The sequence below is a fragment of the Centropristis striata genome, chromosome 11, assembly GCF_030273125.1.
Source record: "Centropristis striata isolate RG_2023a ecotype Rhode Island chromosome 11, C.striata_1.0, whole genome shotgun sequence".
Classification (NCBI taxonomy): Eukaryota; Metazoa; Chordata; class Actinopteri; order Perciformes; family Serranidae; genus Centropristis; species Centropristis striata.
Window position 1 is genome coordinate 37,892,155 of NC_081527.1, and position 23,446 is coordinate 37,915,600.

At 40.7% G+C, this 23,446-nt stretch overlaps 1 protein-coding gene across 3 annotated transcripts in view; it reads left to right on the forward strand.

Annotated features, from left to right (window-relative positions):
* chd7 (chromodomain helicase DNA binding protein 7) overlaps positions 1–15,937 on the forward strand; it is a 103,427-nt gene extending 87,490 nt beyond the window's left edge. For 2 of the 3 annotated variants that reach the window (XM_059343951.1, XM_059343952.1), the window contains exons 30-41: positions 812–1,235; positions 1,899–2,107; positions 3,336–4,313; positions 4,906–5,072; positions 6,306–6,560; positions 7,419–7,574; positions 8,877–9,110; positions 10,445–10,660; positions 10,762–10,902; positions 11,665–11,769; positions 11,900–12,080; positions 12,958–15,937. In XM_059343951.1, coding sequence (XP_059199934.1) covers positions 812–1,235; positions 1,899–2,107; positions 3,336–4,313; positions 4,906–5,072; positions 6,306–6,560; positions 7,419–7,574; positions 8,877–9,110; positions 10,445–10,660; positions 10,762–10,902; positions 11,665–11,769; positions 11,900–12,080; positions 12,958–13,952 — 4,061 coding nt within the window. In that variant the 3' untranslated portion in view covers positions 13,953–15,937. The remainder of the gene's footprint in view (positions 1–811; positions 1,236–1,898; positions 2,108–3,335; positions 4,314–4,905; positions 5,073–6,305; positions 6,561–7,418; positions 7,575–8,876; positions 9,111–10,444; positions 10,661–10,761; positions 10,903–11,664; positions 11,770–11,899; positions 12,081–12,957) is intronic. The other variant, XM_059343953.1, reaches the window with a different exon arrangement.
* The last annotated feature ends 7,509 nt before the right edge of the window (positions 15,938–23,446 follow it).

The following is a 23,446-nucleotide window of genomic DNA, read 5'->3' on the forward strand; positions in this document are numbered from 1 at the left end:
AGGAGTTGTAATATAATGTTTCTCTCACTGATTCAGACTCAGAACTATGTGTTGGCTCTGTTACTGTCCACACCAACACAGATTCACATCTTGTCTCCACAAGTGGATTATTTTAACAATCCACAACCATCTCCCCTCTGGATAACGGCACACAATTGCAAATTGCAACTTGGGCACATAACTGCAACTTGATAGGATATAAGTTTTAATTTAATCTGTAATATTACAATTGAAAATTCATAAAAACAGCAAGAGTGCAGATTAAAAAACTTGTTTTAAAAAAATGTATTAAAATCAGTTGTAAACAGGTGAGTCAGCCTTAGTTTATTTATTTATTTCACATATAAACAATATAAATCACATAAATGATTAAACATAAAAGTACATGTGTGGCTGCAGCAGAAACCTGTAAAGGCTTATATAAAAAAAACACACCTGACAAACATTCAAATAGGAAAAATCCAACACAAAAAATCAAAACAATACAAAAATAATCAAAATCATGAAAACTAAAAAACACAACAATCAAATACATATGTCTAAATCTGATTCTGATTTATTTAAGAGTTACTGCAGATCTGTAGTTTAGGAGTTGTTTGAGGAAATCAAGCAGTGCCCTACACAACCCTGCAACATGTCACCAACCCATTTTAAAATCCTTTTGCAATGATAAAAAGAGTGTACTAAACACCACACTGCAGAGAAAACAAAATAAACATAAGCCTCATTAATAATAATCATCATTTATAAAATAAATTAGAATAATAAGTATCCCATGGCATCACTGACTCCTCTCTCTCCTCTCATGTAGCTAAATCAGGTGAAAATGGCCAAAGTGCCCTCTCTGTGGGCGGAGCTTCGGGCTCCAACGAGCGACTCTATTGGCCGGCGGCCTCGGCGCTGACCGCCCGCCTGCGCCGCCTCATCACGGCGTACCAGCGCTCCAACCGCCGCGAGCAGCTCCGCCAGGAGGCCCTGAACCGGCCCGACGGGCGCAGACGGCGACGCAGGGACTTCCTGCCGGCCATCGGCATGGTTACGGATACGGGAGGAGGAGGGGCCGCCTACATCCAAGAAGGAGCGGGGGTGTTCTTGACAGAAGGAAGCCCATATTTGGCTAAAGGAAGTGCTTACTTTGCCAAAGGTGGGCAGTTCCTGCCAGAAGCTTCACCAGTGATGACCGCCAGCTCCCTGATGACTGACGGAGCCATGTACTACAAGGAGAGGAGGCAAAGGTAACTACACCTGGCTATGGATACATACACTACCGCTCAAAAGTTTTACAACACCCCAATTTTTCCATTTTTTACTGAAATTCAAGCAGTTCAAGTCAAATGAGCAGCTTGAAAGGGTCCAAAGGTAAGTGGTGAACTGCCAGAGGTAAATAAAAAAAGGTAAGCTTAACCAAAACTGGAAAATAATGTACATTTCAGAATTATACAAGTAGGCCTTTTTCAGGGAACAAGAAATGGGTTAACAACTTAACTCTATGGAGTCTTGGGCTATTTTGTCCATTTTTGAATTCTTTTCATGTCTTTGTAAGTCATTTTGTGTCTTTTTTTGGTCATTTTGTGTCTTTTTTTGGTCATTTTGTGTCTTTTTTTAGTCATTTTGTGTCTTTTTTTAGTCCTTTAGTCCAACATAAAATGTGATTTTGAATCTTTTTTTTACTTTCAAAACACTATCATGCTCAATAAAGAATTTTAAATGTTGCAAATGTGCATTAATTTCAGAGTACACTGAGACATTAAACTGCATCATTTTCAATTAAATTCTGGAAAAGTTGGTGTTCTAAAACTTTTGACCAGTAGTGTACGTTAAATCAACGCAAAACAGGAGCATCAAATCATGTGTTACTTTTTTTTTAGTTGTGCTCACTTTTTTTCTTTCTTGGTCAGGTGGACTCGTCGTGAGGAGGCTGATTTCTACAGAGTGGTTTCCACCTTCGGAGTCGTCTTTGATACGCAGCGTCAGAAGTTTGACTGGGCTCAGTTCAGGGCCTTCGCTCGACTGGACAAGAAAACCGACGAGAGCTTGGAAAAATATTACTATTCCTTCATCGCCATGTGTAAACGGGTGTGCAGGATGCAGGTCAAGACTGAAACAGGTAAGAGGAAACATACAGGAAGGTTTCTTTTCATCACAGTAGCAGCATAGTTTCCACAAAGTACTCAGTACTGTAGAGTGTTTTGGCTCCGCCCACTAGTTAGTTCTCCTCGGCCTCTGTTCCCAAACAGCTACTTTAGTAGCGGCTAACCAACAGAGTTTGAATGTGACAACAGACCGAGATGGCAAGTAGTGTAGCCGACTTTATTCAGACCCCTCTAGAGAATCTTTTTTTTTAAAAAGCAACCAATCTAGCGACTTTTTCTGGTGTTATTGGAGACTTTTGGAGACTCGTGCCGACTTATTGAGTAGCAGGCGCCGTCCCAAAGCACTCACAAGCGGCCCAGTCCTCCTGCAGCAGTCTCTCCCAGCTGCAGTCAGGGCAGGGGATGTTAACCCCTCAGTTTGCACCAGTCTGAAAATGAATCACGCATGCGCAAAATCGCCGCCTCAACCGTATCCAATCAGCGTCGACTAGTTACTACCGGCTACCCGAGGCAGCAGGTACTTTCTAAGCCGCTAACTGGTGAAGTTGGCCGGGTCTTGGGCAAATCCTCTCTCCCAAGCCACATCCATAGCTGCTCACTAGAGGGAAGAGTACCTATGTTTTGGGTATTTGTTCATTTGCAGAGTTATATAGTTTAAAAAAACTTAAATAAATGTATTAAAATCAGTTGTAAACAAGTGAGTCAGCCTTAGTTTATTTATTTATTTCACATATAAACAATATAAATCACTTAGATGATTAAACATAAAAGTACATGTGTGAGTGCAGCAGAAACCTGTAAAGGCTTGTATGAAAACCAAACACAACAAACTTTCAAATAAGAAAAATCCAACACAAAAAATCAAAACGATACAAAAATAATCAAAATCATGAAAACTAAAAAACAAAACAATCAAATACATATGTCTGAATCTGATTCTGATTTATTTGAGAGTTACTGCAGATCTGCAGTTTAGGAGTGTTTTGAGGAAATCACTATCAAAAACAACGGCCCTACACAACCCTGGAACATGTCACCAACCCATTTTAAAATCCCTTTGCAATGATAAAAAGAGTGTACTAAACACAAAAACTGCAGAACTCTGGCCAGCCCTCATTACACCACACTGCAGAGAAAACAAAATAAACATAAGCCTCATTATTTGTTCAAAAAAAGTTTGAGTGCTGCAGAATAACTGAAATATAATATTTTGCTGAATTTGTTTTTGTTTTCCCCCATCAGAACTCCCAGACCCGACCCTGATCATCGACCCCATCACAGAGGAGCGAGCCTCCCGGACCCTGTACCGCATCGAGCTGCTCCGGCGGATCCGAGAGCAGGTCCTCCCCCACCCGCAGCTCTCAGAGCGCCTCAAGCTCTGCCAGCCCTCCCCGGACCTCCCCGAGTGGTGGGAGTGTGGCCGCCATGACCGGGACCTCCTCCTGGGGGCCTCCAAGCACGGCGTGAGCCGGACAGATTATCACATCCTGAACGACCCGACCCTGGCCTTCCTGGACGCCCACCAGAGGTTCACCAGCCAGCGAGGGGGCGGAGCCACCGGGGGGATCCAGGGAGAACTCACCAAAGCGGGGCTGGGTGAAGCAGGAGGCTCTGCTCCTCTCCTCACCAACGCAGAGCTGGCGAGCGCCGAAGCTGCTGCCAAGATTGCCGTTAATGCGGCTAAAGAGGAGGAGGGAGGAGAAGGGAAGGAGGTGAAGGAGGAAGTGAAGATGGAAACGGAGAAAGAAGACGCCAACGACATTCCATGTACCAAGACTGAAACTCCTGATGAGGAGAAGGAACATGAGGGAGAGGTCAGAGAAGGGAAAGATGAAATCACTGCCTCATCACCAGGGAAGGAGGTGAAGAAAGAGGAGGAGGAGGAGGCCCAGCCAAAAGTAGAACAAGAGGAGGAGAGCGGAGAAGGAGAGAAGTCTTCCGAAGCAGCAGACGACCAAGACAAAGACGAGACAGAAGAGAAGAAGAGTCCGACCCCCGTCGACTCTCTCAGGGACCAGAAGGAGGCGAGTGAGGAGCTGATGGAGCAGCCCGACTCCTCCCCTAAAGCACAACCAGGCCTCAAGACGGCCGAGCAGGAGGACGGGGAGGAGAACCCGGAGTCTCCCAAGTCTCCAAAGTCAGCTGACCCAGAGAAAAGTCCAGAGGAGGAGGAGAGGATGGATGAAGACGACAAATCAGAGAAATCCTCTCAGGCTGAAGGTGAGGAGGACGTTTACTGCATCTATCATATCAAAAGTGTTCAGAACTAGCTTTCACTTGTTTGTTTACCAACAACAGACCGAGATGGCAAGTAGTGTAGCCAACTTATTGACTCTGTCTCTATATTTAGACTATTCAGACCCCCCTAGAGAATCTTTTTTTTTGTTTTTTAAAGTGACTAGCAGCCAATCTAGCGACTTTTTCTGGTGTTATTGGAGACTTTTGGAGACTCGTGCCGACTTATTGAGTAGCAAGCGCCGTCCAAAAGCACTCAGTCCTCCTGCAGCAGTCTCTCCCAGGTGCCGTCAGGGCAGGAGATGATGAAGTGAAGCTCTAAATGTAGCAGATAAGTCTCATGTGTTCTCTAACTGTTCTCTAGTTTCATCTTTTGTTTCACCGCTTTATTTTCCCTCCATCTCTGCTGACTCATCTCTGGGTCACAGGCCTGTTTCTGCTGCTTCCCCTCATGACTCGGCAGGGTTTTAATAAGTTCTAGTGGCGAGAGAGAATGAAATTAATTTGGATCCCTTGATAGCCATTTTGAAAACCCTTTTTAATTAAGAGTGGCAACGTGACTGTGTCTCCCTCCCAGCGAGCGCGGCGTCGGAGCAGAAGAACTTTGATGAGGATAGCATCGCGTCTCTCAGCACCTCGGCCCAGAACGAGACCAGAGACGGGTTCTGCCCCGACGACCTGCCGGAGACCTCGGCGCTGCAGGCCCTGCAGGACCGCGCCTACGGCTTCTCCTTCTGGCCTAAGGTGAGTCTCAGACAGGAACCAAACAAATAAAGTCATACGTTTGATAATAATCCACTTTGCCAGTTCAATAAAACTAAAGTGCTCGTCATCCAATCACTAAAAAATACAGAAATCTCCAAAACGACTCAAGTTTTTGAACCCAAATCACAGCATGGATTATTCTTTGTTGCTCTGAAGGTCTTGATATATAGATGTTATATTCTGGAGGGTTTTTGTGACTATTTTTATCCATTCTTGGTCTGAATAAAATTGCATTATTCAGCACCAAACGTGTGTAACATATCAACCCAAAAATTGCTGCAACAACTTATGGGACATAGTTGAACATGGAAATGGACTTCAGAAAGCCACCACTTATGTTTTGACCCTTTATAAACCCTAAAGGGTTTCAATAGATAAATAATTAAGTCATTTTTATTAAATATTTTGACCAGAACAACTTCAGTGCTATAGTGCTGCTGCATTTCAAATTAATCTTCAGGTTCTACTTCTATGTGGCATTTATTATTGACCTGCTATATTCCCTTAAACATCCACTGCCATCAACCACCAATTCTCCAAAAAAAAAAGACATCAAACACTAACGGCTTAAGCAAAAAATCCTTAAATTTCACTAGTTCCAACTTCTTTGTGTAAATAATAATATAATAATTATTATTTGCCTTCAATGATAGTTTGGATTGTTGGACAAAACAAGACATTAAAAGAACTTGAACTCCTTCACGTTATTCATCCATAACATGATGACAGGAACTTGACAGGACCTGAAAAAATGTTATTGAAAAACTTGTTCCAGTCACTTTTACTCTGAGAACAATTTTCTGACAGAACTCATCGTCCTGATGGCATCGCTGCTGTGGAAATATATTCAAAATGACTAATTGTTGTAGCTTCAAGTAGATTTATAATATAGATTTATAAGCAGAGACGTGTTCATTCCGAATTTTCTGTTTCTAGAAGTTTCAAACTATATAAACTATATAGAATGACTATATTAAGTAAATATTGCTTTCTTTTATTGTTATTAGGTTTTCTTTTCTTTTAAAATGAATAATAGAATTATAATAATTTATTGTAAATATTGCTTTCCTTATATTATTAGTTTTTCTGATGGTTGCTTTGGCAATATATACATTGTTACGTCATGCCAATAAAGCCAATTGAATTGAATTGAATTGAATTGACTCCTTGAGGAGCCGTCCATCACCTCCTCTCTCCTCTCTCCTCCATCAGGACCGAGTGATGATCAACAGGATGGATAATATCTGCGAGGCCGTCCTGAAGGGCAAGTGGCCCGTTAACAGGCGCCACATCTTTGACTTCCCCAGCAACCTGTTGCCGGGGCACGGCTCCGCGGTAACCGCGGCGGCCGTAGCCACGGTGACCGAGAGCCCGCTGCAGAGGCGGAGCCTAGCGGAGCTGACCATGGCAGGCATGCACACGCCTTACAGCGGGAGCGAGGACAAAACGCTGTCGCCACAGGTTCATGTGAGTTCACACACAAACCTGCTTCATGATTTTAATCTCTGAAATATAAACAAAATAAAGATTATTGGGGAACTTGTTACTTGAGTCATCCAAACACTGAGCTAGGATTAAGCTCAAGATAGTTTTAAACATTATTAATTCAATTTAAGCCTAGAATTAGAGCTCTGTCTGTGTAAATAGTCATGGAAAAAATGATTAGACCACCCTTGTTTTCTCTAATTTCTTGTTCATTTTAATGCCTGGTACAACTAAAGGTTCATTTGTTTGGACAAATATAATAATAACAACAAAAATAGCTGCTAAGAGTCTAATTTAAGAGCTGATATCTAGACATTTTCCATGGTTTTCTTGAGAATTATTTTGGTTATTATCAAGGAAACCATGGAAAATTGTCTAGATATCAGCTCTTAAATTAAACTCTGATCAGCTATTTTTGTTGTTATCATTATATTATATTTTAGTTTATTTTAGTTGTACCAGGCATTAACCCATTGAAGCCTGACAAGTGGATACGTCGTTTTGTAGTATTTGTATAAGCTCTCAAATACTTTTTGAATTTAATTTCTATCTGCTACAGAGGCTGAAAAATCTATTATTTAGTAGAAGCGTTGACACTTCTGTTGAATTTCCAGAAAAACTTCAGGTTTTAGGGGCTGATTTTAAAATCGGCCAGAGGTTTTACAGGAAGTTTTAGGCCTCAATGGGTTAAAATGAACAAGAAACTGAAGAAAACAAGGGTGGTGTAATCATTTTTTCCTTGACTGTAGGTGCTAATTGTTGCTAAAGTAGCAGTGATGATAAAAAGACGGCTCCCAGGTGAGATGCTGCGGTTATAAAACTGTAAACTTGATGTTGCAGGAGGACGCTCCTCGTCAGAGACGGAGGAGGAGGAGGAAGATCGAGATCGAGGCGGAGAGGGCGGCCAAGAGACGAAACCTGATGGAGATGGTGGCTCAGCTGAGGGAGAGCCACACTGCTGCAGAGAGCCAGAGCCAGGCCATAGACCTCACCAAGGTTCCTGCCACACTCACCATATAGTCAGGGGTCTCAAACTCAAATTACCTGGGGGCCGCTGGAGGCAGTATCAAAATGACCAAAAAAAGACACAAAATTACTTAAAAAAGACACAAAATTATTTTAAAAATGACAGGAAATAACCCCCAAAATACACAAAATGACCAAAAAAGACACAAAAAGACACATAATGACTGAAAAAACACTAAATTACTTTAAAAAAACAACACAAAATGACAATAAAGACACAATTTTTTTTTAAAAGACACAAAATGACCCAAGAAGACACAAAATGACACAAAAAGACACAAAATGACCCAAAATATACACAAAATTACTAAAAGACACAAAATTACCAAAAAAGACCCCAAATTTATTAAAAAAGACACAAAAATTAATCAAAGGGACCTTCCACACAACACGGTAAAGTGCCATTCATATAAAACTCACATTAAACTTTCATATCAAGGTGGGGGCCACAAAATATCGTCACGAGGGCCACCAGTTTGAGACCCATGCCATATAGGGACCAGATCTGAGAATAAAGGGGACACGCCGGACAAAAGCACCAAATATTTTCCACATTCTCTCTATCACTATAGGTTTCAATTTTTGGTAGGAGCCACTTCATCAAGATTGTGGATCAGAGAAGGCAGCCATATAAAGTCTATGAGAACCAATATATCTTCCAAGCCACTTAGAAGGTCAATCTTGGTGTCAAAATCTACATTTTCTGGGTCAAGGAATCATTTAAAGCTATTGAGAATATCACTAGATGACTCACTGTAAATAATTTGTTGATCAAGATCTGACCAGAGATGAAATCGTTCCCTTGATTTGTTTGAGCAGTTTACATGGCAGCTAATCCGTACTCTCCCATGAACATAGATTCCAAACATTTTCAACCAAGGATTCCTGCTGCAGCACTTGAAGCGAGTTGCCTACCAGTCTGTGTGAAAATTTACTTGATCAAATAATCATCTAGTGATATTCTCAATAGCTTTAAATGATTTCTTGACCAACAAAATGTAGATTTTGACACCAAGATTGAGCTTCTGAGTGGCTTGGAAGATATATCGGTTCTCATAGACTTTATATGGGTGCCATCTCTGATCCACAATCTTGATGAAGTGGCTCCTACCAAAAAACCTATAATGATAGAGAGCATGTGGAAAAAATGTTGTGCTTTTGTCCGGCGTGTCCCCTTTATTTAGCTAAGCCGCCTGACTAATAACTCATAGTCATTTTTTAAGTAATTTTAATGAAGTTTATTAACTGAAACTGGTGTATTTTGTTGTGTAGGGTATGCACCATCACCACAAGGCCTCTCCATCATTGGCTGGCTTCCCCAGCGCCCTGGTGACCAGCCCCTCCCTCAAAGCCCAGATGGAGCTGCTGCAGCAAGCCCCGCCCTCCGGACACAGAGCCAATGGCTCGCTGGAGGCCGACCTGCCAATCATGAGGAGGAGGCGGGGCCGCAGGAAAAATGTGGAGGGCCTGGAGCTGCTGTTCATGGGCAACAAGAGAGCAGGAGGGGTAAGAGAGTGTTTGTGTTATCACTGCATCAACACCAAGGTTATAATAGTTTTGGATTTTAAATGCCATGTTTTTGTCATGATGCCACAATGTTTTTCCATGAAAAAAAACCCTGAAAATATAAATTATTTTCAATATTCTACATGCAAAATCATTTTTTTTTGTGTTGAATTATTACAGCCTGGGATATATCAATAATTAGCAGCAACAATGATTTTTTTTTTGCATTTTCATTTTTTGTGCAGTGTCAAATACTCACTGTGCACCAAGGTTATAATAGTTTTGGATTTTTCATTAATTTTAGTTTCAATTTCGTTGTGAATTTTTGTCTTCAAATTCAGTTAGTTTTAGTTAGTTTTTAGAGTGAGTTTTCTAGTTATTGTTTAGTTTTTAGTTTTTGAAAATGCTTAGTTTTAGTTGAGTTTTTATTAGTTTTAGTGTTAGTGTTAGTTTTTTTGTAATGGGCTATGTGTTGGTGCCAGATTCAAAGAGTTCATAATACATTTTGCCTTTATTTCCTTTGGTTTATCATCTCAGCCCCAATAAGGTTATTAACTCTTACAGTTCTGGGTGTTTTGTATTTTGGTTCTAGTGTAAACATCCCAGTCTCAGTAAACATATTCACCATGTGTTGCATGTTCAAATAGAAACACTGAATTATGAATGAAAAAAGTTGACAAAAACGAAAACTAAGGACATTTTCACTATAATTTTAGTTAGTTTTGTAACCACAAAATACAGTTTCAGTTAGTTATCGTTTTTTTTAAAAAGTCTAGTTTTTATTTTTATTTCAGTTAACGAAAATCTTTTTTCTTTTTTCTTTTTCTTTTTTTATTTTATCTTTATTGAGGCCAACAGGTTACATACAACATAGGATATTTTCCCTTCTTAAAAAAACAAAACATAATTTCTCTTATATGTACAGGTTCCTGATACATAGGAAAAGCAAAGAAAGGAAAACAAAACTAAATCATAGAAAAGATAACCATCAGGATTTTCATTCTGTATCCATAGATATACATCAACATCAGTTTTCTTCCCAGGCCCAATTTTTTTAACATTTTTATGTATTAACATTATGAACAGTTCGAACATAAGAGGGACTATAATTCTCTGAAAGAAAGAAATAAAGAAAAAGGGACATGCATACACATAGATAATTACAACAAGGCAAAAACAAGAAATACTCAAACAAAATCTGATCTTCCGAAAATGTTTTTTCAATTCTAGTTTTCGTTATTTCGTTAGTTTTCGTTAACTATAATAACCTTGATCAACACAAGACAAGAGAAGTTAAATGTGTTCTCTGTGCTGTGTTTCTCCTGGGGGTTCAGGATGAAGCAGACGGGACGAAGGTTTCAGGTGCGGAGGGCGTTCAGGAAGCTGCTCGCGCCCACAGAGCCCTCAGCGTCCCAGAGCAGAGCCCCAGCGCCAGATCTTTGGCCTCGGGGAGTCTGGAGGAGGACGAGGCAGCCGTCTCCAACAAAGAGCTGGGAGAGTGGCTGAGGCAGCACCCCACATACACCATGGACATGGCTGGATTCACACCAGTACGACATGCTTTTTATCCCCTGCATGAATCCTCATGAAGTTCTTTCTTGCTTTCTTCTTTTTCCTAACTTTCTTTCTGTTTCTCGTCTTCCTCCGACAGAAGAGCGAGGACTTGCTGCTGTCTCAGTTCTCTAAGCCCAAGCAGAAGCGCCATCGCTGCCGGAACCCCAACAAGATCGACATCAACACCCTGACCGGAGACGAGAGAGTCCCCGTCGTCAACAGACGTAACGGACGCAAGGTGAGCCACCGCATCAGGGGCACCATTTGGAAAAAAACGCTTCAATGCATCTGTGAAGTGGCTTTCTACATGTTGTAGCTGATCTACCACAGTGCTTTTTCTTCTGACTAGGGATGCACCGATCTATCGGTGACCTTCTCTGATTGCACGAGCTGCTGTTTATCTGTTCATTCACGTCACTTTTGAGCCAGCAGAATGTTGGGTTGACTTGCAGTCCGACTCTGAAAGCATAATTCAGAGAAGAAGCCTCATTGGCCGGGCATGACGTAAGGGGCAACGGCTACAACAGCTAGAGGCTTTTGTCATTTTCACAAATATTTGTCAAGTGAAAGAATGTTATATTAAAGGTTGTTTCATAACATTTGGATTATAGAATTTGTGCTCAGTTCAGTTATATTTTTATAATAGAATAATTTGTTGTTTCCCAAAAGGGGGAATAAATAACAAGACAAAATAAAGAAACGACAAAAAAAACATCAGGCATTTTAAATATCAGTATTGGCCCAGAATCGTTGCATCCCCACTACTTCCTTTAGTGTGAACCGTAGTGTACATGTAATTAGGACATATAATTGAACTTTGACCCTCTGGTTCATATACAGTACATGTGCAGAGGATTGTGGGAAAACATGCTGGTGTGCAAACTGCCACCAGACTTTTTTTGGCATCCTGCGTCTGGAAATCTTTTTATGCCGTACTAATATAATGGTGTTATGGTTCTGTAATGCACAGTGAAGCTAATTTCCTCCTCCTGTTCCTCAGATGGGCGGAGCCATGGCTCCACCAATGAAGGAGCTTCCCAGATGGCTGATGGAGAACCCGGAGTATTCTATCGCCCCTGATTGGACAGACATCGTCAAACAGTCGGTCAGTAACCATGACGACACCTCTGAAACAAATTGTTTTCAACGTGTTCTAAATATTTCTGTCATTAGTTGTTTTTATATCTAGCCTCCAGTTCCTTTTAGTCACATGGTTTCTCTCCTCCTCCACACAGGGTTTCCTCCCAGAAGCCATGTTTGACCGCCTGCTGACTGGCCCCGTGGTCAGAGAGGAGGGCGTGCGTCGTCGGGGGCGACGACCTAAATCTGAGATCGCCAAGGCGGCCGCCGCTGCCCAGGCCGCCGCCGCCGCTCAGGCTGCTCAGGCTTCACTGGCCACCGCCGCTTCATCTGCAGGTACGCAACTTAAAAACATTATCAGCATGTAGAAGGACAAACTTTATCATTTTATCCTAGGGCTGGGCAATACGGCAACAAAATAAAATGATCACGATATATTTTTTCATATCGTCTGATCTCTATTATCATCACAATTTTTTATATTGTTTTTAAACTGACAGATTTAAAGCATCTATACCGAAAATTAAAGAAAATAGAGATTAGTTCAATATTTTATTAACATACAAAGTAAATAACAAAGCAAATTAAATAAGATGAACATAGAAAAATATAACAATTTTATACTCATCAGTGCAACAAATGTATTAAATTATAAAATACAGCATAGTATCGTGATATTTAGCTTGGCAATATTGTGTTTATTCATGGCCGCCAAGTATTGATATTTAATGTTCAATATTTTCGCTGTTTTTGTTTTTTTAGCAGGCTCACTTTTAGTAATACACTGGAGATACTGGTATCATATGAAAGTAGAAGATCTAAGGAATCTATAGGCACCATGTGGTCAGGATATCGTGTCAGGAAGTTGTAGAAATAATGCTGCAAAGTTCGGCTTTTTTTATGTTTCATTCAAAAACATTGAGAGTAAATAACAAAGCAAATTAAATAAGATGAACATAGAAAAATATAAAAACAATTTTTACTCAACAGTACAACAAATGTATTCAATTATAAAATACAAGTATTGATATTTAATGTTCAATATTTTCGCTGTTGCAAAGTTTATTAAAGAAATAAAAAGACTGAAGTCAGATGAATACAGAGAATTCTCTCTGATTGGACAAAACAATTCTTGATTGAATTTAAACAGTTAAATGGTAATATTTTCTATCACATTAATACTCACCGTGGTTATAAACGTGTGTTCCTGCAGGAGGCATCAACCCTCTGCTGCTCAACAGTCTGTTTGGCGGGATGGACCTGTCGTCCCTGCAGAGCCTCCAGTCTCTCCAGCTGGCGGCCGGTCTGATGGCGTTCCCGCCGCCCACCGACCCCAAGCAGGCGGCCGCCAGCGCCGCCGCCGCCTCCATGTTGCCCCTCATGATCCCCGGCATGGGAGGCCTGCCCAACATGGCCGCCATCCCCAACATGTTCAGCCTGGGCGGCCTCTTCGGCGGCAACCTGGCGAGCGCCGCGGCCGCAGCCTCCGCGTCCAACGCCGCCGTCACCGCCGCCGCGTCCCGAAACACCAACGGGACGACGGAGGGCGACGGAGGAGACAGCGACGAGACGGTGACGACGAAGAGGAAGAGAGACGAAGAGGACCGAGAGGAGGGAGACGACTGTGAGGAGGCGGGAGGAGACGAGGAGGAGGACGAGGCGGACAGGAGTCAGGACGCCGCCAAGAAGAGGAAGAAGGAGAAAGCGGCGGCGGCGGCGGCTCAGATTCCGGCTGCTGATTCGTCGGCCGAGGCGTCCATCAACGGCGACACGGCGGCGCTGTTGGCGGCCGCCGGCATGTCGGCCAACTCGCTGGCCTTCAACCCGTTCCTCCTCTCCACCATGGCGCCCGGCCTCCTCTACCCCTCCATGTTCCTCCCCCCGGGCCTCGCCGGCCTCAGCCTGCCCGGCTTCCCCACCGCCGCCACGCTGGCCGAGCTGCAGAGCGCCATGGCCGGGGCGCTGGGCGGCAACAACGCCATGACCGCTAACCCCCCGAGGGACGAGCAGGAGGGCAAGAAGGAGAAAGACGAGGAGGAGGAGGACGAGGAGGAGGGAGGAGGAGAGAGTGACTTGGCGGAGGAGAAGGAGGACGGAGCGGAGGAGGAGATGAGAGGAGACGACTCGGCCCTGGAAGATGGCGGACTAGGAGACGAGGAGGAGTCGGAGGAGGCGGCGGCGTCTCCTCAGAAGGAGAAGAGTGACTGAATAAACTAACTGACTGACGGCCTTGGACATGTTCTCCTCCTGTTTACACCTCCTCCACAAATATCCAAACTATTATCAACCCTCTTTTTGTTTCTCCCTCTTTACATTGTTGTTAATGATTTCTCACTCTTTGTTGTTATTTTTTTGAGCAGGTATATTTACTATGTGTCAGAGAGAACGAGGTGTGTGTGTGTGTGTGTGTGTGTGTGTGTTAAGTTAATCTCTCTGATGATAGTTGTAGTCAGGGAAACCTCAACGCCACTCGCTCCTCAGAGCCGGCTCCTCCTCTTAAAGACTCTTTCTGTCTGCTGAGCCTTTCGTCTCAACCCACAATCCTTCAAATAGGACTTCACAAGGTTCCAATAGTGCTATTATTATTATTATTATTATTATTATTATTATTATTATTGCTGCTTTCAGCTCTCAATTGTTATTTTGTTATTTTTTGCTTCCCTCTCTTTAGTCTCTCAGACTGTTTTGTTGATGGCAGCATCTCATCATCAGAAGGAGAAAGGAGAAACTCCTGCTGGAGGTGCTTTTTTCTAACATTGGTTCTCATAAAAACAAAACAGCATTACAGCTAAACTCAGCTGTCTGTCTGATAAAGCTGCTGCAGAAAGGAATTGTGGGTAATGGAGTCGATGGAGCTGTTCTGTTTGTTTCAGAGCAGATTTCTTTTTAAGTTCTCACATATCAGACCAGCTAGACTGAGGAGGAAGAAAACCAGACTGGCCTAAAAAACTCAGTCTCACACACTGACCACCACAACACACACACACACACACACACACACAGACGTGCTCATTAGCTGCACACACACATTCAGATGTCCACCACTACACACACACTACCCCCCAACCCTCTGTCATGTGACTGTTTCTGGAAGGACTCGTCCCTGCAGCTGTTTTTTATTTTTTTTCCTTTTTGAGTGTATGTGTGTGTGCTCGTGCGTGTGTTTTGTGCGCACTGAACCAATACTGTTAACCAGTCCCACACTGTTTAAATGCCAGTCTTGAGTCTTTCCACTGCCACATCTGGATCCTGTGTCTCCTCTGGAGGCGGTTGGTGTTCCTGGCGGCGGAGTGGCAGGCGGGCTGGGTCTGCCGCCGGTCAGCCTCGCTCTGATTGGTCCGCTCCGTGCTGCCGGGAGCCAACCGTCTCCTCTGGAGGTTTTTCTGTGAACGGATTCGGAGCGGCGGTCCACACAGCGATGTGATGTTTCAGGTTTATTCTTTTAAAAAAAGGGGGCACATGAGATGGTTGAATTTCCCGGTCGCTGCCACATTAAAATCCTTTTTTTTTTTTTAATTTCTATTTCTTTTTTTTCCTCATATCCCGGTAGTTTCAGACCAAGTGCTGCTCCCTAGTGACCTTCTCTCTTTAAAAAGACTGTTTCTCTAGTCACACACACTGACACCAGGCCTGGTCCCAAACAGGACTGAGACACATTTTCAACAGAGTTGGAAATTTACAAGTTTCTTTATATATGAAGTTCAACTCGAACTGGTCGCTGAGAACCTTTTTGAATACTTGAAAGCTGCACGCGCTGCTTGATTTGTTTCCTCCTTCCCTTCCCAAGGCCAGTTCAAGTGTCCGGAGACAAGTCAAGCACCGCGAGTGGTTCAAATATTTGAAAATCCATTCAAACACACACTGTGGCCAGCTCATATTAACATTTGCTCTCCCAGCCAGCAGCCAGCGGAGCAGAGAGGGACACTCCCTCCTTCTCTCGTCTAATGCTGAGTCAGCAATAACCAAGGCAGCTTTTGAATGTTCCAACATCACTCTCCCAACACACACACACACACACACACATATACACACACACTATATGAATAACCACAAGTGTCGTATGGATAGAAAACTAAACTAAAAACTGTAAATGATGACAAATAAGTACTGCAATCAATTTTGTCTCACTCTGTTCCTGTTGATGCACTGGTGTTAAAGAGTTAAAATAATCAGGTACCTTTATTACTTAGCTACTTTTCTTGAAAAAAATGGACTTTTTGTTACTTTTAGCCAGCAAGCTGAAGAGCATTACCTCAAAATTCTTATCTAGCCTTGAAGTTTACAGACATACCATGTAAATGTTTTTTTTTTCCTCTTATTTTTTTTTTTTTTTGGTGTTTGTCTTTTTTTGTTTTTTGTTTTTTTTTGAAGACATCATGTATGATGAATTGTAGCTATGATGCTTTTAATAAAAGTGAATCATGATATTCGCCTAGGAAACCAACCCTCCGCCTCCGACTCTTTGTTTTACTCTGAAAACTTTCTGTAGTTGTTGTTTCCTGGATGAGATCAGACTCACACGCACAGTTCAGATCACCCAAAAAAAGAAAATGACTAAAAAAAAACACAAATTACCAAAAAAGACACAAAATGACAAAAAAAAGACACAAAATGACTATAAAAAGACACAAATTGACCAAAAAAGACACAAAATGATAAAAAAAGACACAAAATTACTATGAAAAGACACAAATTGACCAAAAAAGACACAAAATGATAAAAAAAGACACAAATTGACCAAAAAAGACACAATATGACCAAAAAACCCCCAAGATGACCAAAAAGACTAAAACACATTAACACATGAACACTTTAACACAGTGGAGACAGAGCTGACTTCCAAAATGATTTGGCGACCCCCAGAAATCATCTTGCGACCCCAAGGTTGAGAATAGCTGCTCTAAGGAGGTTATTGAACATCCACCATACATTACTCAGTAATATAACACTTTATTTAAACTCATAAGGCACTGAGGTACAGAAATATAAATGACCAAAGCTAAAAACAGTTGCAGGAAAGTCTACAATCAAGCTGTGAAATTGAAAAATACTTTGGCTGCAGTGAAAACCTGAATAAATTAATAATCCTGAGCAATTGTGGCTGCTGAAGACTGGTATATACAGTTCACTAGATTAAAATATAGAAAAGTTTGTCAGTAATTAAATAACTTGAAACATTTCATGTCTTAATTTATTTAATTTCTTCTAATTATAATGATTATGGCTTACATTTAATGAAGACCTAAAATTCAGTGTCTCAAAAAAAACGTCAACTACAAAGACCAATTTTTAAAAGTATGTTTATATCTAATGTATTGAGATGCACCTGACACATTTAAAAAGCTATATTTCCATCTATGTTGACTGTTTGTTTTCTCTCTTTGCTGTTGTTGACTGTTGGAGCCTCCAACTGTTGATCAGTGGAACGGCACCAAACCATTGGAGAACATCTGGACCTCCACATGATGAGATCTGGACAGAACGGGTCTAAATGTGATCAACTGCCTGGCCAGTTATTGCACATTTTCAGTTCTGAGTGCATACTAGAGCAGCAACATTATTAATTCATCTGAATTATTATTGTTATTATTATTATTATTATTATTATTATTCTCAACAACTGTTTGGTCTATAAAATGTCATAAAAGAAAACCATTAAAAAAATGCCCGTTTTACAGTCCCTCTACACTTTAAAAAAAAAAAAAAAACGTTTTTACGGTAAAAAAATGGCAGCTGTGGTTGCCAGAACTTTACCGTAATAAATACAGTAGAACTTTTTTAATATTACGGTAACAAGGTATTAGCACTGTTGATTTCACGTTTAAGATTGTTATTTTATTCCATATTTTATCATACTACTTTATAAATGCCGCAAGATGTTACCATTAAACATTACAGTGTATTTTTGTAGGAGATATGGTGTTTAGTACATTTAACAGTGAGAAAGTATTTTTTACAAAAGATAAATGCAAAAATTATATTGATGGATATATATATTACAGTATATATATATATATATTTATATATATATACATATATATATATATATATATATATATATATATATATATATATATATATATGGTGCCAGTGTATTTTACAGTGGAGTAATATATTTTTTTTTTAAACTGTAAAAATCACTGTTTTGGCACTTTACAGTGTTTCATTGTTACTGAAACTGAATTAACCAATTTATCATTTTACAGTCTTTTACTGTCATGGTTTAGCATTTTTTCACCGTAAAATCTATCTGAAATTAAAACCGAGTGTGTTTTTGTTTAGAAATGTTTCAGAAGTGGCTTTTTTTGTCTACTGGGTCACATGTAGAAGGATATGTTTGTATAAATATGTTGTTTCCCTACATAAAAACACACATTAAAGCAGTCTTTCTCAGACATTTTGGGACATTTTCTTAGAAATAAATATCTCAAAACTCCTCTTGTGCACATCATAAAAGCAATTTCTCACCTCATCGTGGCACATTCATGCAAATGATTATGTACAATTATGTTAATGAGAATGTTTTATTAATGGTTCTCTGTTGAATAGTCCTGGTCAGGAGGTGTAATTCTCATAAACTACAGTTCAGATTTCAGATTTTCTTTAATTGCCGTTTTTATTTGCAGCATAGAAACAAAATAACATTTTACATACAGCAGGCAAAATCAAACATAGTGCAACGATTCATATAATAATGACAAAAGTGTTTCCAATGTTTACATTTCTAATGTATTTTTTTCCTTCCAACACATTACAGATTGTGAAGGCGTTAATGTGAAGTGCAGATTTGTTTATTTTCAATAATTGTCTTCAAATCCTCCACATATTACATCAGAAAATACTCATCTTACCAACATGACTCAGCATTTTGATCTCTAAACCACAAAACAAGAACTTGACATGTTCATTGACATAAATATCTACTTTTGAGAAATAACCTGAGGACTCTGAGCAGCTCCAGGCTTCTGCAGCTAATAATCCATTTAGTAGGTAAGTACATTTCTCAAAATGCATTTACTGTTGAGGCAGAGAATATCTGAGAGAAATCTACAGTAAGATCATCTTATAAGTAAATACAATTCAGTCTGTGTTTTTAAGAGGAGTGTTAAAGGGCTCAGTGGTCATTCTGTGCGACTGGACCAATGAGAATAAATCCACTAGTGCAGCTATTCTCAACCTTGGGGTCGGGGCCTCAATTGGGGTCTCGAGATGATTTCTGGGGGTCGCCAAATCATTTTGGAAGTCAGCTCTGTCTCCACTGTGTTAAAGTGTTCATGTGTTAATGTGTTTTAGTCTTTTTGATCACTTAATGTCTTGTTTTGGTCATTTTGTTTCTTTTTTGTGTCATTTTGTGTCTTTTTTTTTTTTTTTTAATCATTTTGTGGTCAATTTGTGTCTTTTTTTAGTCATTTTGTGTCTTTTTTTTGTCATTTTGTGTCTTTTTTTAGTCATTTTGTGTCTTTTTTTGGTCATTTTGTTTCTTTTTTTGGTCATTTTGTTTCCTTATTTTGGTCATTTTGTGTCTTTTTTTAGTCATTTTGTGTCTTTTTGGGTCATTTTGTGTCTTTTGATCATTTTGTGGTCAATTTGTGTCTTTTTGGGTCATTTTGTTTACTTTTGTTGGTCTTTTTTTTTTGGGTGATCTGAACTGCATGGGAGATTGTGTTCAGTGAGCGGGGGTCACGGACAACATGCATGTTAAATTGGGGGTCGCGACTCAAAAAGGTTGAGAACTACTGCTCTAGTGGACTAGATGTAGATGCTGTGGTCATAAAACAGTCTGCAGGATCTGTCGGCATTAAAGAGTAAGACAAGCAGAGTCAGACCAACATATCAGGTCATATAGAGGTGAAATAAGAAAAGAGGAAGCCTCTCTAGCCGTGTGTGTGTGTGTGTATGTGTGTGTGTGTGTGTGTGTGTGTGTGTGTGTGTGTGTGTGTTTGCATGCATGCACTCCAGCCTGCTATCAGAGATGGCCTCTCTCCCACTGGAGCTGCTGACAAAATGCAAACTGACAGCCAGACCCCACTGTGTGTGTGTGTGTGTGTGTGTGTGTGTGTGTGTGTGTGTGTGTGTGTGTGTGTGTGTGTGTGTGTGTGTGTGTGTGTGCCAGCCAGTGTGGGAGGGAGACGAAAATGGACAATATGTGTGAGATTTTGGCTGTTCTTTTCTTGCACCAAGAAATTAGTAGAAGCTTAAAACTAAACCTGCGTACGCTGCATTCACAGACACACACTTTCCTTTCCTAAAAAAAATAATCTCACAACAACAATCCATAAATAAAACACAGCACAAAATGAAAAATGCAGACTTTCCTGCAACTGTTTTTAGCTTTGCTCACTATAAACTGCGGAAATTTCTTTCTTGACGCTGACAGAATTTGACCTCTTTTTGTAGACAGTGGAGTCGCCCCCTGCTGGCCACTAGAAAGTTCACAGGTTTGGCTTCACTTTTTCGGCTCAGAGGTTGCTGCTTAAGAAAAGCACGATTTCAGATGGAAGCAAAGTGAAAGGGTGACCACATGACCTGAACCTACCACTGACAAAACTGGAGAGGCAGGTATCATCGGCCAGAAATACATTAGGCAAAAATAATACAGTTGTCCTGGGTGAGAAAAACTCCATGTTTTTTTGGTTCAAACTGCACTGGATTAGCAGAAAGTAGCATGTATGTAAAGACTTGTTCATTCATTCATTCACAGATATCTTGAGGTCAGAGGTCTTCTAAAAATGGCCAAATTTGAGTTTTCCTCTCCATATAATTAAGTCTAACTTTGGATCTTCCTGACTAAATGTTTGGAGGTGGTTGGCACCAGTGGGTTCCTTAAATATGCTTTAAAATTTAGTCCACTACAGACGACAAGTTTCACTAGACAGCATCATTAAAACAACCTGGTTTTCAATGTGTGCGATCACATTTGGGAATCTAAAGCACCATCTCACAAACTGTTTATGTCACATGCATTCAATGTTTTTGCATGAAACATGAAAAAGGCTGAACTTTGCAGCGTTATTTCACAACTTCCTGACACGATTTCCTGACCACATGGTGCCTATAGATTCATATGAAACCAGTATCTCCAGTATATTCCTACGCTAACATCGATACTTGGAGGCCATGAATCGATATAATATTGCCACACAAAATATCGCAATACTATGCTGTATCGATTCCCCCCCCACCTCTACTGACTACAGGTATATTCAGACAGACACTACGAAAAAAAAAAGGTTTTTAAACATTATAACATGTAGTCATGTTGTTGTAGAAACACAAAATTCACAAAGTATAAACTGGAAAATTAGCACAATTAAACTCCAGTTCATCTTGTGGCGTTATATTCTGTTTCCAATGTTAATATTGTCAGGAGACGATAAACTCAGACACTACTGCACTTTTAAAGAGCGACACGAACTGAATGCAGGTCAGAAGAATGTCCTCACATGAATATGTGTGTGTGTGTGTGTGTCTGTGTGTGTGTGTGTGTGTGTGTGTGTGTGAGCGCAGGAGGGTGTGTTTACTCCAGCAGACAGTTGAGAGAGGTTGAGTGTGTGTGTGTGTGTGTGTGTGTGTGTGTGTGTGTGTGTGTGTGTGTGTGTGTGTGTGTGTGTGTGTCTGTGTGTGTGTGTGTGTGTGTGTGTGTGTGTGTGTGTGTGTGTGACAGACGTCTGGCCTAATCGCGTTGCTGGAGGAAGTGGGACGTGAAATCCACCAGCCGCCCCATACCACGCACACACACACACACACACACACACTGAAAACCCATCCCAGCATGTAGTCTTGTCTTCTACTCTCTTTCCATACTTCGCCTTCCAGGAATTTAGAAAAAAATCTTTCTGCTGATGAATTAAACGTCCTTGCAAAATATATAATAACGATACCAAAATTAAATAACAAAAATAAAGGTCCAGTGAAACAAATGATACGCTAAATTATACGCTAAATGTACTATAAATGGTATTTTATCTGATATTTGAAGCTGTGGTGAAATAATTGGATTGATTTCATAGATACTAATACAGTTGTTTTGAGTGAGAAGCCACTGTGTGTCAGTGTTTAATGAAAACACTATAAAGGGCTGCTTATATTCTTTAATCAATTATCTTAATATGCAGAGCCACCGAGCTCCACTCCATGTTAAACAGTGATGTGTTGGAACAAAGCCTGCCTTTGTTTCTGAAGAATCTTCACTCAGAAGCGGCTCTGCTGGCATGGCGGCTCTGTTTCTTTCTGCTCTGTGTCTTGCCAGGCTCTTCTGCCAGAGAACTTGTAATGAATTTGCCCAGATTAGTGAATATCCAGCCTTATTGTCCAACATACTGTACATCATACTGATGGTAATCCACATCTTCAAATCTAGAGACCAAATTAGAAAAATCCACACCAAAGAGTGCTCCACCAAAAAGGATGCCATTCCTCTGTGCCATAATGTTTTTCACTGTTTTTGGACAAACTATACTACTACATGTATCGAACGAGTATAACTGACACATTTAAGCATTTTTAGGCATTTTAAAATTTGTCCATTTTTGACAAAAATCAACAAACTACAGTATGACTTTTTTCAGTTTTTAGACATTGCATAGTATGGTGTTTTTCTGTAATTTCTGGCCATATTATGCTCTAACATGTATCAACAGACTGTAATTATCAAATTTTGAGCATTTTTAGGCATTTTAAAAATTGACATATATATCGACATGCTATAGTCTGACTTTTTTGAGGTGGTCATTTTGGGAAACAAGCTATACTACTACATATATCAACAGAGTATAATTGGGCCATTTTAAGCATTTTAAGCCATTTTAAAATTTGACAAAAATCGACATGCTAAAAGTATGACTTTTATTTGAGGGGATAATTTTTGGACATCCCATAATATGGTGTCTTTCTGTCAATTCTGGCCATGTTATGCTCTAATATGTATCAACAGAGTATAATTTAACAATTTTAAGCAATTTTAGGCATTTCAAAATTTGACCATTTTTGACAAAAATTTAGGTTTTTTTCCGCTATTTTTGGACAAACTATATTACCACATGTGTCAACAGAGTATAAAGTCACTGGAGTTCAGAATGGCCTCGATTTCCGTGCGGGTCATCCTAAGAACTTCTTCTGTTTCTGTTTCTGATCCAATCAAGGTGTAAAGTGCTGTTTTCACAGAACGGATCTCCCACTCCCATACTCCACCGAAGTGTGGTGCAGCAGGAGTTTTGTAATGGAAGCTGATCTGTTGTCTGGCTAGACGCTGCTGTAAGTCTGAGCTAAGTCGAATAAAGGCATCCTTGAGTTCAGCTTCTTCACCACGGAAATTGGTGCCCTGGTCCAAGGATAGCTCATCGGGTTTTCCTCGGCGGGCAATGAATCTTCGTTGTGCCATAAGGAACGCATCACTGTCAATGGAGGTCAGGACCTCCAGATGCACGGCTCTTGTTGTCAAGCATTTGAATAAGAGGCCCCACCTCTTAATCAAGAAGGGACCAAAGCAATCCATTCCTGTTGAATAGAATGCTGGTTTAAACAGCCTGAGTCGAGGGGGTGGAAGATCAGCCATTTTCTGGTGGGCTGGTTTGGATCTCCACTTACAACATTCCAAGCAGGTCCGCTGATGTTTCCGCACAGCCTCTCGGCCTCTAAGGATCCACAACACTCGCTCTGGTCCTGGGTGGTGCAGCGTGCCATCGTAGTCCTTTATGAGTAGT